Source organism: Aquarana catesbeiana, linkage group LG11 (assembly GCF_042186555.1).
Source record: "Aquarana catesbeiana isolate 2022-GZ linkage group LG11, ASM4218655v1, whole genome shotgun sequence".
Taxonomy (NCBI): Eukaryota; Metazoa; Chordata; class Amphibia; order Anura; family Ranidae; genus Aquarana; species Aquarana catesbeiana.
Window position 1 is genome coordinate 251,590,395 of NC_133334.1, and position 13,250 is coordinate 251,603,644.

A 13,250-nucleotide genomic window follows, 5' to 3' on the forward strand; every position below is an offset into this window, starting at 1 on the left:
CAGGTGGGCACAGATGAGCTGGTGGGAGCTCTCCTTCATCGGGACCGATGTCCCTCTGAGAGCCGCCGGTGATCGGCTATCAGCGCAAGGAGAAAAATAGTCGATTACCGGCTCTGTTTACATCACATGATCAGCTGTCATTGGCTGACAGCTGATCATGTAGTAAGGGGTACGGGAGGATGTCTATTGACGTACTCCCGGCAAAGTAGGTCCGTGCTGTAGCCATCATTCTGCTATAGCGCGGATCTGAAGAAGATAATTCTTGATAGTAGGTGCGTAAATTGGGGCAGGCTGGTAGGGGCTCCATTGTATTACTTTGCCCAGGGGCCCATGATGCTATTAAGACAGCCCTGGCATGCAGACCACTCTAGGTCAGCAGTCGCCAACCAGTGGTCCACAAGAACATTTTGATGGTCCCCAGGGGTTCTGCCGCAAATCAACATTGTGGCAGATGTATACTGTCCAATGTTGTTTCCAGTGTTCTCAATGTGCACTGACAGTTAGTACTGACCTAAGCCGTGTCATTTGTGCAACCATGTTTATTTGCACCGAACATAAAAGAAACCTGTGCCGCCATGTTTACAAGCCAGGATGGCTCATGTAGGCTACCTGACATGATGTAAACTTGAAGGCTGCCATTGACATCTTCTGCTTCTGAAAATGCAAGTGTATCCGGAAAGTATTCACAGTGCTTCACTTTTTCCACAATTTGTTATGCTACAGCCTTATTCCAAATTGGATTAAATTAATTATTTTCCTCAAAATTCTACAAACAATACCCCATAATGACAATGTGAAAGAAGTTTGTTTGAAATCTTTGCAAATTAAAAAAAAAGAAAAAACAAAAAAAAGAATTTTAATGAAAATAATTAATTTAATCCATTTTGGAATAAGGCTGCAACATAACAAAATGTGGAAAAAGTGAAGTGCTGTGAATTTTTTCCAGATGTACTGTAGATGCCTGGCTGTTACGCTAGCCCTTTAAATTCAATACTTTGAGACACTAACCAGAGACAAGTAGACAAATTAGGAAAGTCAGCTGCCTGTATATGTTTTGTGGGGTCTGAATTTTGAAGCCAGTGGATCAGTATGATGGGCAGACAGATAGCATCATCAGAAATGGATACGGCAATGGTGTCCTCCACGGTTCTCTAGTTGCAGGGTTTTTTTTTTTTGTGCCCAGAGTGTTTATGTAGAAGTTTAATGAGGTCCTGGAAAATGAAATAACAGTGCTGGAGTGGTCATGTGACTTGGCGCACTTCATCCGTACAGAACACTCCGCCACTTGTGTTTGGATTAAAGTGCATTAACCTCGCTCGCCCCTCTCGGGACGAATGATCTGTGTTTACACATTCACTGATTCATTGTTAAACTGGAGATGTTTCCTGCAGGACTTCATTCGCTGTGTGTCCGCCGCCATCATCTACTTCATAGTGTCCCTTGTAGCCGTGTCCAAATACTCCTGTGCGGCATCCAAAGCTGCTGCGGTAAGTGATCACCTTTACCTGTCACCTAAGAATCATCTGACATCATTTTGTGTACTGTGAAGTGTGAAGTCTACTACTACTACTACTACTACTACTACTACTACTACAGAATAGATAAATGGCCGTGTTTGCCCACATGAGGATGCAAAGGTCTTCAGTGCAGTCCTATTCATGTCAGTTTGGACACTGGCACAGCACCTGCTCCCAATTTGACACCCACGCAAATACACCCTGAATGCAGACAGTGTGCACACACACGGCTGTTATACTGGGAGTAGTGGCTGTGTCTGTGTAGCCGCTGCATCCCAACTGACATGAATAAGATTGCCTACACCGGGATGCACTGAAGACCTGTGCATCCTTTAAGTGGGCAAACACGGCCCTCACAGGGCGTAACTACAAGGGTTGCAATGGTCATAATTACGACCCGGCTCCCCTGTACACCTGGATATAGAGGAACCAATCCCCTCCATTTTCCTCCTGCAGCTGCTAAAAGCCTGCTTCTCCTTCTCTCCCTCCCGCAGGCATTCAGCAGCTGCAGGAGGGAGGGAAATGAAGGGGATCGGTTCCTCTATATGCTGCCCCTCTATACAGCTTCCTTTTTTTTTCTACTGCCCCCAGGCCCCCCTCATGAGATGGAGAGCGGGGATGGGGCTGGTAAATATGTCGTTGATAAAGTGACAAGAAATGGTACCAAACTCTCAATGTGTAAATGTGTGAAGCTGCCCCTTTAAAAGTGAATAAACACTCAAGTGGATAAAGCTGTGTAAAAAAGGTGTGACACTACCTCAAAAAACCAAAAGATACATATAATACTCTACTAAAATCAAATTGGGAATCTAATACCTCTGATTTTATATATAGAGTAGAACTAAAACATGATTAACAATCAGCTTCAAAAGAATATACAATCAAGAAAAAAATCCAATAAAAAAATCAAAACGCTGTGATAAAACATGAAAGAGTTCAAAAATATTGTGAGAGATGCAGTTCTAAAGGTGATAAGAGTGTCAAATCACCCTAAAACATACATGGGGTGTTCTCACTCACCAGCACTTTTTGTAAAGCGATCGTTAGAGCGAGAGTATTCATTCTAGCATTAGACCTCCTCTGTAACTCTAAACTGGTAACCGTATCCTATGGAGATTTTTAAGTACCGTAGTTTGTTGCCATTCCACAAGTGTGCGCAATTTTAAAGCGTGACATGTTAGGTATCTATTTACCCGGCGCAACATCATCTTTCACATTATAAAAAAAAAAATTGGGCTAACTTTACTGTTTCTTTTTTTTAACTCATTGAAGTGTGACATAAAATATTGTAACGACTGTCATTTTATTCTCTAGGGTCTCTGCTAAAATATATATATATATTTTAGCAGAGACCCTAGAGAATATATTTGGAGGTTCTAAGTAATTTTATAGCAAAAATACAGATTTTTACTTGTAAGCAGCAAGTGTCAGAAAATAGGACTGGTCTTCAAGTGGTTAAACTGGAACATGGACAAGGATTAAAAGATAAAGAAGCTGCATAGTAAGCAAGTGATTAAATCAGAAACGGAAAACTGAGGACTAAGCCTGGGTTCACACTGCTGCGAACCCACACCATAGGATTTCATGCATCCAGCGTCCTGCAAGGGGACGGACGCATGGATGGGGGGGGTGGCATCCGTGCGCCCTTAATGGACGGGCCGCCCCTGGCGGTTAGGGAGCCCAAGATTCACATGTCACTTGAATAGAATGCATATCTATGTGTTCGGGTCACATATCAGCGTTGCGAATTTGATGCAGGGAAAAAAAAAAAAGACTCCTGTGCTTCTTTGGTGCAATGCGAACTTCTATGGTGCAATGCAAATTTGTTCGGACCTCCAAACCGCAAATCACAACATAAATTCGCAGATACGGTAACTGCTAAAGGTGAAAATGTTGCCATTAGGGTCTCCATGAGATCAAAAAAGCCGGATCACTGGTGTCCATCTACAATCAAACTTTGGGTGGAGTTTGCTGTTATGTAATAACTATTCTTACGGAATCCCAACTGATTTTCCTTTCTGATTGGCAGGTTCTAGGTTTTATAGCAACAATTGTTTTCGCAATAGACTTCTACATTATCTTCAATGACCTCATCAAGTTTCTGAAGAAAGGCGAACCTGAGGAGAATGAACCGCAGCAACAGAAGTCAGATGGTGAGTTACATAATTAATCTGGTTGAAAAAAAGACACAGGGCCATCCAGTTCCGCCAACAGAGAAAAAGAAGAAACACAGATGAATAGAAAACCTCCATATACAGTGGAACCTTGGTTTACGAGCAACTTTTTAAAAAAATTCTGACTCGGTTTGCGAGTGTTGTCTCGCAAAACCGGCAGAATTTAAGTTAATGGGGTGTGCAGTACCACATTTGGCCAGAGGTGTGGGGGCGCCGGGGACACTCGAAACGGTTCGGAGCCCTTCGGAAATACTGAAAATACTCCAATCCTGAGTGTTTCCGAGCCTTTCCGAGGTCAGCCGAGCTGTCCCTGAGTATTTCCGAGGCTCTCTGGCGCCCCCCCCCACCTCTGGCCACATGAAGTATTGCATGCAATAGACCTCAATGCATAACTAATTATCTTTGTTTCCATTGACTTCTATGGAGAAACTCGCTTTGATAGGCAAGTGCTTTGGATTACAAGCATTCTCCTGGAACGGATTATGCTCGTAATCCAAGGTTCCACTCTACTGTACACTGTCTTATACCCACAATTGATCCAGAGGAAGGCAACCCCCCCCCCCCCTCAGCAAAGCACGATCCAGTTTGCTCCAGCAGGGGAAAGAATTCCTTCCTGATCCCCCGAGAGGCAATCGGATATTCCCTGGATCAACTTTACCTATAAATATTAGTATCCAGTTATATTATGTACATTTAGGAAATAATCCAGAATCCAAACTTTCTTTAAAAAAATCTACTGAGCTGGCCAGAACCAGTTTTTGAGGGAGTCTATTCCACATTTTCACAGCTCTTACTGTGAAGAAACCTTTCTGTATTTGGAGAGGAAATTTTATTTCCTGTAGACGTAAAGAGTGCCCCCGTGTCCTCTGTGATGACCTTAAAGTGAATAACTCAACACCAAGTTCACTAAATGGACCCCTTATATATTTGAACATGGTGATCATATCCCCTCTTAATCTCCTCTTCTCAAGAGAAAATAATTTAGTTCCTCTAATCTTCCCTCATAGCTGAGCTCCTCCATGCCTCTTATCAGTTTGGTTGCCCTTCTCTGCACTTTCTCCAGTTCCCCGATATCCTTTTTGAGAACTGGTGCCCAAAACTGAACTGCATATTCCAGATGAGGTCTTACTAATGATTTGTACAGGGGCAAAATGATATCTCTCTCTCTCTCTGGAGTCCATACTTCTCTTAATACAAGAAAGGACTTTTCTCGCTTTGGAAACTGCAGCTTGGCATTGCATGCTATTATTGAGCTTATGATCTACCAGAACTCCCATATCCTTCTCCACTATTGATTCCCCCACTTGTACTCCCCCTAGTATGTATGATGCATATTCTTCGCCCCCAAGTGCATAACTTTACATTTATCAACATTAAACCTCATTTGGCACTTAGTTGCCCAATTAACCACTTTAGCTCCGTAAGATTTACCCCCCTTCATGACCAGGCCATTTTTTGCGATACTGCACGACATTACTTTAACTGACAATTTCACATGTAGCGCTGTGCAGCGCTGTACCCAAATAAAATTTTCCCCCACAATTAGAGCTTTCTTTAGGTGGTATTTGATCACCTCTGCGGTTTTTATTTGCGCTATAAACAAAAAAGGCCGACAATTTTGAAAAAAACAAACAAACAATATTTTTTACTTTCTGCTGTAAAACACATCCAATGAATAAATTAAAACGAATTTCTTCATAAATTTAGACCAATATGTATTCTGCTACATATTTATGGTAAAAAAAAAAATCCCAATACGTGTATATTGATTGGTTTGCGCAAAAGTTATAGCGTCTACAATTTATGGGATATTTTTATGGAATTTCTATTTGTTTTTTTTATACTACTAATGGGCGGCAATCAGCGATTTTTAATGGGACTGCGACATTGCAGCAGACAAATCGGACACTAAGTGACACTTTTTGGGGACCAGTGAAACTAATACAGTGATCAGTGCTAAAAAATATGAACTGTCACTGTACTAATGACTAGGGCTGGGAAAAAAATCGATTTGAATCTTGAATCGAGTTGAGAGGTCAAATCGATTCAAATCTTCTTCAAATCGATTTTTTTTTTTTTTTTTTTTTTTTTTTTTTTTTTTTTACAGCACCGCGCCGGGCCTGAGGAGCTGCGGGCACGATTTTTCAGGCGAGGCCGCGGCTTCGGCCTAGTCCGCGAGGCCCGACGCTGTGCATGGGTGGGTGGGTGTGTAGGCGGGGTAGTGGGCGAGGCTGTTGGTGGAACGCCGCTGTGTATTGGAGGGCTGTGATATCAGGAGGAGGAGGGGGTGGGGGGATCACAGGGACATTCCCGGGCTGCAGAGAGAGAGCGAGAAGGGAGGGTGAGTCAGAGCTGCCTGTATGGTGTATTTCATGAGATAGTGATACTGATAGCCATGTGATGATCACTGCCAGAAAGAATAATACCTCAGAGGAGAGAAGTCACATCCCATCACATCCTATTTCCATATATTCACCCTTCTTAAATATCATTACATAGCACTGTGCTCAATATATGAAAATACCCCCATATGGCATCACACAGCAATGTGCTCATCACTGTATACTGACACACTACATCACTGTATACTGACACACTACATCACTGAGTAATGTAGTGTGTCAGTATACGGTAATGTAGTGTGTGTCAGTATACGGTAATGTAGTGTGTGTCAGTATACGGTAATGTAGTGTGTGTCAGTATACGGTAATGTAGTGTGTGTCAGTATACGGTGATGTAGTGTGTGTCAGTATACGGTGATGTAGTGTGTCAGTATATACGGTGATGTAGTGTGTCAGTATATACGGTGATGTAGTGTGTCAGTATATACGGTGATGTAGTGTGTCAGTATATACGGTGATGTAGTGTGTCAGTATACGGTGATGTAGTGTCAGTATATACGGTGATGTAGTGTGTCAGTATATACGGTGATGTAGTGTGTCAGTATATACGGTGATGTAGTGTGTCAGTATATACGGTGATGTAGTGTGTCAGTATATACAGTGATGTAGTGTGTCAGTATATACAGTGATGTAGACTTGATGCACTTTAATATAATAAAAAAAAAAATCGGATTCGAATCGTGAATCGAGTTTTTTATAAAAAAATCTCAGATTTTTTTGGGGGGGAAAATCTCCCAGCCCTACTAATGACACTGGCTGGGAATGGGTTAACATCAGGGGCGATCAAAGGGTGAACTGTGTGCCTAGCCTGTACTTTCTCATTGTGTGGGGTGCTTTGACCAGGGGAAGGCATTGATCCATGTTCCTGCTTTGCAGAAACACGGGCTTAATACCTTCCCTTTTGACAGAATGGCAATCTGCCTTGTTTACATAGGCAGATTGCCGTTCTGCCTGCGTAACAAACAATCGGCAGGTGCCGGCGGACATCGAGTCAGCGGTACCCGCTGCTGGGCTCCCGCTGTGTATGATCACAGCGGGAGCGGATCGTTGGCAGCGAGCGCCCCGGACCTGGAAGCGTCAGATCGCGTACTAGGTATGTGATCTGGAGCAGAGTGGCCGCCCTGCCACAGTAAATGTATAGTGGGCGGTCCGCAACTGGTTAAATTGATCGAAACTAATCTCACTGCCTGAAACCAGTTTTGCAACTATGGCGTGTGATAGTAAAACTGTACATGTCATCACAACTACTTAGTGTATCCAGGTGACTATACCAGACCTTTTTTTTGTTTCCATTCTCCTCTAGCTTGGAGAATAAAATATGACGGGAAGGATTTACTAAAATTGGAACGGACAGAATCTGGAGCAGCTGTGCATAGTGACCAATAAGCTTCAGTCTTCAGCTTGTTCATTTAACCACTTGCCGACCGCCTAACTGGGAAAATAAGTCATTTGTTTGACGTTAAATACCGGGGTTATGGCTGCAGCTAGATGCCATGACTCTGGTATTTTCTTTTCCCTTAGGTGATTCTCTTGGCAGCGGAATAGCTTTTAGAAGTCGCTCCCCCTCTCCTGCCGCTTCCCGGACTTATGTTACCGTTCGGTGAGCCCGGGAACCATCTGGCGCCCGCAGTGTCTTCCAATAGAGATGAGCGAAGGCAAGATGGCCATCGCTAATCTCTATGCCCTTGGAGGACTGGAGTGACATTATGATGTCACTTCTGGTTCCCGGGTCATGTAAACTTTTTTTTTTTTCACAAAAAAACCTGAAATCTGTTTGGTTTCTATGCAGAGCTGCACCAGATTTTGCACTCTCCAGTTTTAGTAAATCATGCATTATGGCCCCTAGTCTCAAGGTGACAAAGCCATAGTGTATCAGAAACATCAGTGGTTTTGATATTTTGAATTTAACAGTATCACCTTTGGCTGCACCAATTAAGGCCCCTTTCACAGCAGCGGACCGATCGGATCCACCTGTCCATTTTTCAGGCGGACCTGATCGGACCACCCATTGTTTGTTTTCTATGAAGCGGATGTCAGTGGGCATGTGTTCATTGACACCCGCCAGCATCCGATCCAGTCCGCTAAAAACAGATGGATGGGGATACGTTCGGCAGGAGGTCCATTTCCATTCGACCGCCTCATAGAGAACAGCGGGCTATGTCTGTGTCCGCTCTGTAATAGTAGAGCAGACACGGACCTGTCATCGATCTGCTAAGCGAAGATCAGCGGAGAGATCCCCCCTCATGCTGAGCAGGGGGATCTGCTTGACGGATTCCTCTTATTCTGAAAGGGGCCTAAAAGGTCCAGTCCAGTATGCTTTTTTTTTTCTTCAGATATTTATTTGCTGTGTCCCTGCTGCAGATTTCCCTACCTGCAGACACCATTTCAGTAAACTTTTAGATTGTAAGCTCTCATGAACAGGACTCTCCAAACCCTCTTTATAGAACTGTAATATAACAGTACCCACGGAGAGCCGCTTTCCATGGGGGCACCCTTGCGGGCGAGCTCCCGAGTCCTGCTGCTGCATCCATTGACACAGACAGCAGGACTCGGCCCCGCCCCTGGCTCCTGTGTCACTGGATTTGATTGACAGCAGCGGGAGCCAATACCTCCGGCTGCTATCAATCTATCCATTGAGGACCCAACGTGCTTGTCGCTGGAACGATCGGGTTCAGGTAAGAAAAAGAGGGGCTCTGGGGGGCAGCTGCAGCACAGAAGGTTTTTCACCTTAATGCATGGAATGCATTAAGATGAAAAACCCTGAGACTTTACCACTCCTTTTAAACCCTATAATTGCTGCACCAACACGCCATAACCACATGCATTTCATGCAGTTACAGGGCATTTAGCAGCACATTCCAATTCACTTGATTGGGTTGCATTTGGCGGGCTCGCTGCCCGCTGAATACGACAGAAGGTGTCATTTTTGCAGGGTACAAAACAAAGCATTGCAACTGTGGCATGTGAACCAGGACTGCTGTTAGAAATCACAAGGGGCCCCATATAGCCAACTACAGCCCCCCCCCCCCATCCCGAGGACCTAAGTCCCTTTCTCTGCAACCTCAACTGCACTGGTTGCAGCACTCTAAGGCTTCCTGCTCATTCACAAACTGAAGCATAGCAACTACAATATACTATGCTTCAGTAATGAATGGACACAGGAGTGAGAGGTACTGATCACTTATTGTGTTCATTCAGGAAATAAATTTTCTGGCCCCTTTCCCCCTCTCCATCCTGAAAAATCCATCTGTGTGCCTGCATCAGCCTGCTGGCAGAAGAGGAGGAGAGGGAAGCTGGCTGTGCTGTGGGGGGAAGGGGGAAACGGGGGCTCGGGCAGATGGAAGCAGCGCATGTGCTAGAACTAATCCCCCTGCAGTGCAGCCAAAGTGAAAAAGAGGAGGAGAAGCTGGCAGTGCTGCAAGGGAAGGCAGAAGAGAATTGGTGTCTGCGGTAAGACAGTACAGCCGGCCCTCCTGCTCAAGAGTCCACTGCCTTTGCAGCTTAAAAGGTGGACAGTTGGGGGGAATTAAAACATGTCTCAACTGAGCATTTTTAATGGCCCCCCCCCCCCCCAACTGCATGTCTAATCAAGCCTTTACTGTATTATTTTTTTTTTCTATGTGTTGGAAGGCCAGGCTCTGATTATGCATTAAGTAAAATAAGATCTTGTTTTTCGTGTTCTGGGCGTTTATCTGGTAAAAGATCTGTCAGTGTTCTCCTGTAATAAGAGTCAGCTGCACGCCCTGTGTCTATTCTCTGGGGGAGAACGGATCCATTCAGGAAATGATGTTGCAAGGATGAAACTCTGGCACACATAACAGAAGAAAACAGGAAATATACAGAGAATAGGCTGGGCGCATTTCACATAATTATGTTGCATTGTATAAGGACTATCCAACCCCAGCACGCATCAGCATGTTAAAGTCACTCTGTTGCTAAAGTAAATCTTCAAACTTCTCCCTGCATGGAAAATCTAGAATACTCGCCTCTCCCGCTGCCTGTACCACAAATCTGCAGTGCTAAAAAGTACCGGCGGAAGATCCTGCAAATTTCTGACATTTCTTGGGGTGTTTACCATGGTTCACATCTCCACTCCAGCTCAAAAAAGTCCTGGAGCTTTTTTTGTACCTCGAATCGGGCAGATTTAAGCATTTTTGGCATGTTTTTATTCTTATAGAAATGAATGGAAAAGCGCAATTTGCATGTTTTTGTGCGATTTTCTCAAATGAAAACATTTTAAAAATAAAATAGTAATAATATATGAATAAATAAATGTAAAATAAATACACAAATAACTAAAAATCATCATAAATAAGTAAAATAAATAAAAATATCTAATACCTTAATAAATAATAAATAACCTTAAAAAAGATAAATACCATATTTATCGGCGTATAACACGCGCCGGCTTATAACACACACCCCAAGTTTAGGAGGGAAGTTTAAGGAAAAAACTTACATTTTAAATGCCCATCAATGCAGCCTTATCAGTGTCCATCATTGCAGCTTTGTCCAGTGTCCATCTGCGGCCTTGTCCAAAATTGCAGCATGATGGGTTTTTAAATTTTAGCGCCGCTGAGATACACAGAACCGGATGTCCTGTGTATTCGGCTCCTCTCGCAGTTCCGCCCTGTCCCGCCCCTTGGTCCAGCTCCTATGATGACCGGTCCAATGGTGGGACGTAAAGGCTAGGAGGCGGGACTGGGCGTGACTGTCAGCGGAGCCAAGCCTAGCCGAGTACACAGTACACTCTGCTCGGTCTATTTCGGCGGCACTCACTCCTCTTCCCCAGGGACAGCAGGGATTGGCGTATAACACGCATCCACGATTTTTCCCTGATTTTAAGGGGAAAAAAGTGTGTTTTATACGCCCATAAATACGGTACATTATTATTTTTAATAATGCTAATAATAAAATAATAAACACCCAAACCCGAACAAAAATACAATAATAATAATAATTTGTTTTGTGTTAGGGTTAGGATGTTTAGCTATTTATTATTTTAATTTTTTAAGGGGTAAGTGTTAGTTAAGGGCAAATTATTTATTTATTGTTACTTAGTATTAATGTATTGAATTTATTTATTTTTTTTATTTGTGTATTTATTTTACATTTATTTATTCATTTATTATTTGTATAATAATAAATAACCCTAACCCCCAACTCCTAATCCTAACCTAAACTGAACTTGAACCCCCGCAAGTCGCGCATAAAAACGTGCCAAAATTGCGCGAAAAAAACGCTATAAAAGCGTTGAAAGACGCTACGCTCAGGTGTGAATGCAGCCTCAGAGATTTCATCTGCCGACCCCTCTTGTCACTACTGTCTTTTTTAGGCTTTGTTTACAGGGGCTTCCAAAGGGGCTGTGAAGAGTGGCGAGCCTCAAGTTAGCATGGCCAGCAGTCACATTAGTACAAGTTGCTAAAGCTGTGGAGCAGGGAAAATCATTCTACCTGTCTATTTTGGCAAGGGGAACCACCACCAAATATGATCCATTGAAGTGCACGGGACCAGGTCACAACTGCTCTGCAGCAGCATGTAATGCACATGCTTGCAGCGCCATCCTACAGTTCATTCAGTTGCAGTTGAGGCTACAGTCTCCATGTCCTCAGTCACTTTCGGCGGGGGGGGGGGGGCCCTGTGGTAGGCTGTATGGCAGTGGTTCTCAACTCCTGTCTACAGGACCCACTAATAGGCCAGATTTGAAGTATTACCTTGTGGAGATGCAAATTAGAATACTGCAATCACTGAGTAGCAAATGATATCACCTGTGATGAATTTCAGTTATCTTGCAAACCTGGCCTGTTAGTGGGTCCTGAGGACAGGAGTTTAGAACCACTGCTGTATGGGGTCCCGTGATTTCTAACAGCAGTATAAACAGAAAAGTTAGTGCTACTACCCATACACCACATAGATAGCAGAGCGCCCAGGCGCTCGATCAGCAGTCGCTGGCTGAATAGAGTAATGTAGAAAAAATGATCCGCACTCCGGTTGTTGCTCATAAAATGTGTGTTGATTTTATTGAATAGCCATAGCGAACAAACGCAGATTAAGTCAGTTGACGCGTTTCAGCCTATAAGGCCTTAGTCATAACCACCATGGTGTTTATGACTAAGGCCTTATAGGCTGAAATGCGTCAACTGATTTAATCTGCATTTGTTCACTGTGGCTATTCAATAAAATGAAGACATTTTAAGAGCAACAACCAAAGTGCAGATCATTTTTTCTACATTTCTAACAGCAGCCCTGCATCCAATCATGTGCAAGCAAAAATGCTGTGTTTATATTTTGCTTGCATATGATTGGCTATTCTTTGCAATGGGTAGCTTCACCTCTTTTACTCGACTTTGGAGCAGCTGCACTTGCAAAGTGCACAGTCTATTTGCCTTTAGTAAATCCACCCCAGGGAGTGCAGCAAGGCCCAGGAGCATTGGTGAGCTCAGGTACGTTTGGACATGTATCTGAACCTACCTGAGCTATCCCGCTAGGATACTGACAGCCAATCATAGGCAGTGGAGGCATTCTCCACCCCCGCAGTTGCAGGTATACACACCCCTGACATACGTATGGTTGTGGGGTGGGGAATACTTCCGCTGCCTATGATTGGCTGACGGCTTACTGGCGGGATAGCTTGGGCGGGTTTGGACTTGTGTCTGTACCCATCTGAGCTCATCCCTACTCCCAAGAGTCCAAACATGACTGAGCTCATCCCTACTCCCAAGAGTCCAAACATGACTGAGCTCATCCCTACCCAGGAGATAGATGTTCTCCTAAGCAGGGATGAGCGTGGGCATGAGCTATCCCACCAGGAAGCTGTCACTGCAGACAGGGAAACATAAGCTGCGGAGGTATTCCCCATCCCACAGCCACACATACACAGATTTAGATTTCTGTGTCTGCATTATGGATATTCACTCTCTCTATTTGCCCTGGTGACTGTTATAACCGAAAGTGAAAGTGGAAAAAAAATCCCAAATTTGAGTGATCTCCAGAACGGTATATAGGGTCCAAGAGGGACACCAGTGCTGGTGATCCTGGTGATCACCAGTGATTTCCCTCACCTTGGATGACTTTTCTCTTACTTCCTGTTGCAGCTATGGGACAGGAAGTGAATGGAAATCTCCCAAAGGGACACAGATGGCAAAAAAAACTGACGG

The 13,250-nt window shown here is 43.9% G+C and overlaps 1 protein-coding gene across 1 annotated transcript in view; it reads left to right on the forward strand.

Moving 5' to 3' along the window:
• The window catches only part of LOC141112611 (CKLF-like MARVEL transmembrane domain-containing protein 3), a 38,110-nt gene that overhangs the window by 17,205 nt on the left and 7,655 nt on the right, over positions 1-13,250 (forward strand). Inside the window, exons 3-4 of the mRNA XM_073605573.1 lie at positions 1,392-1,487; positions 3,547-3,670. Of these exons, the coding sequence (XP_073461674.1) occupies positions 1,392-1,487; positions 3,547-3,670 (220 nt within the window). The remainder of the gene's footprint in view (positions 1-1,391; positions 1,488-3,546; positions 3,671-13,250) is intronic.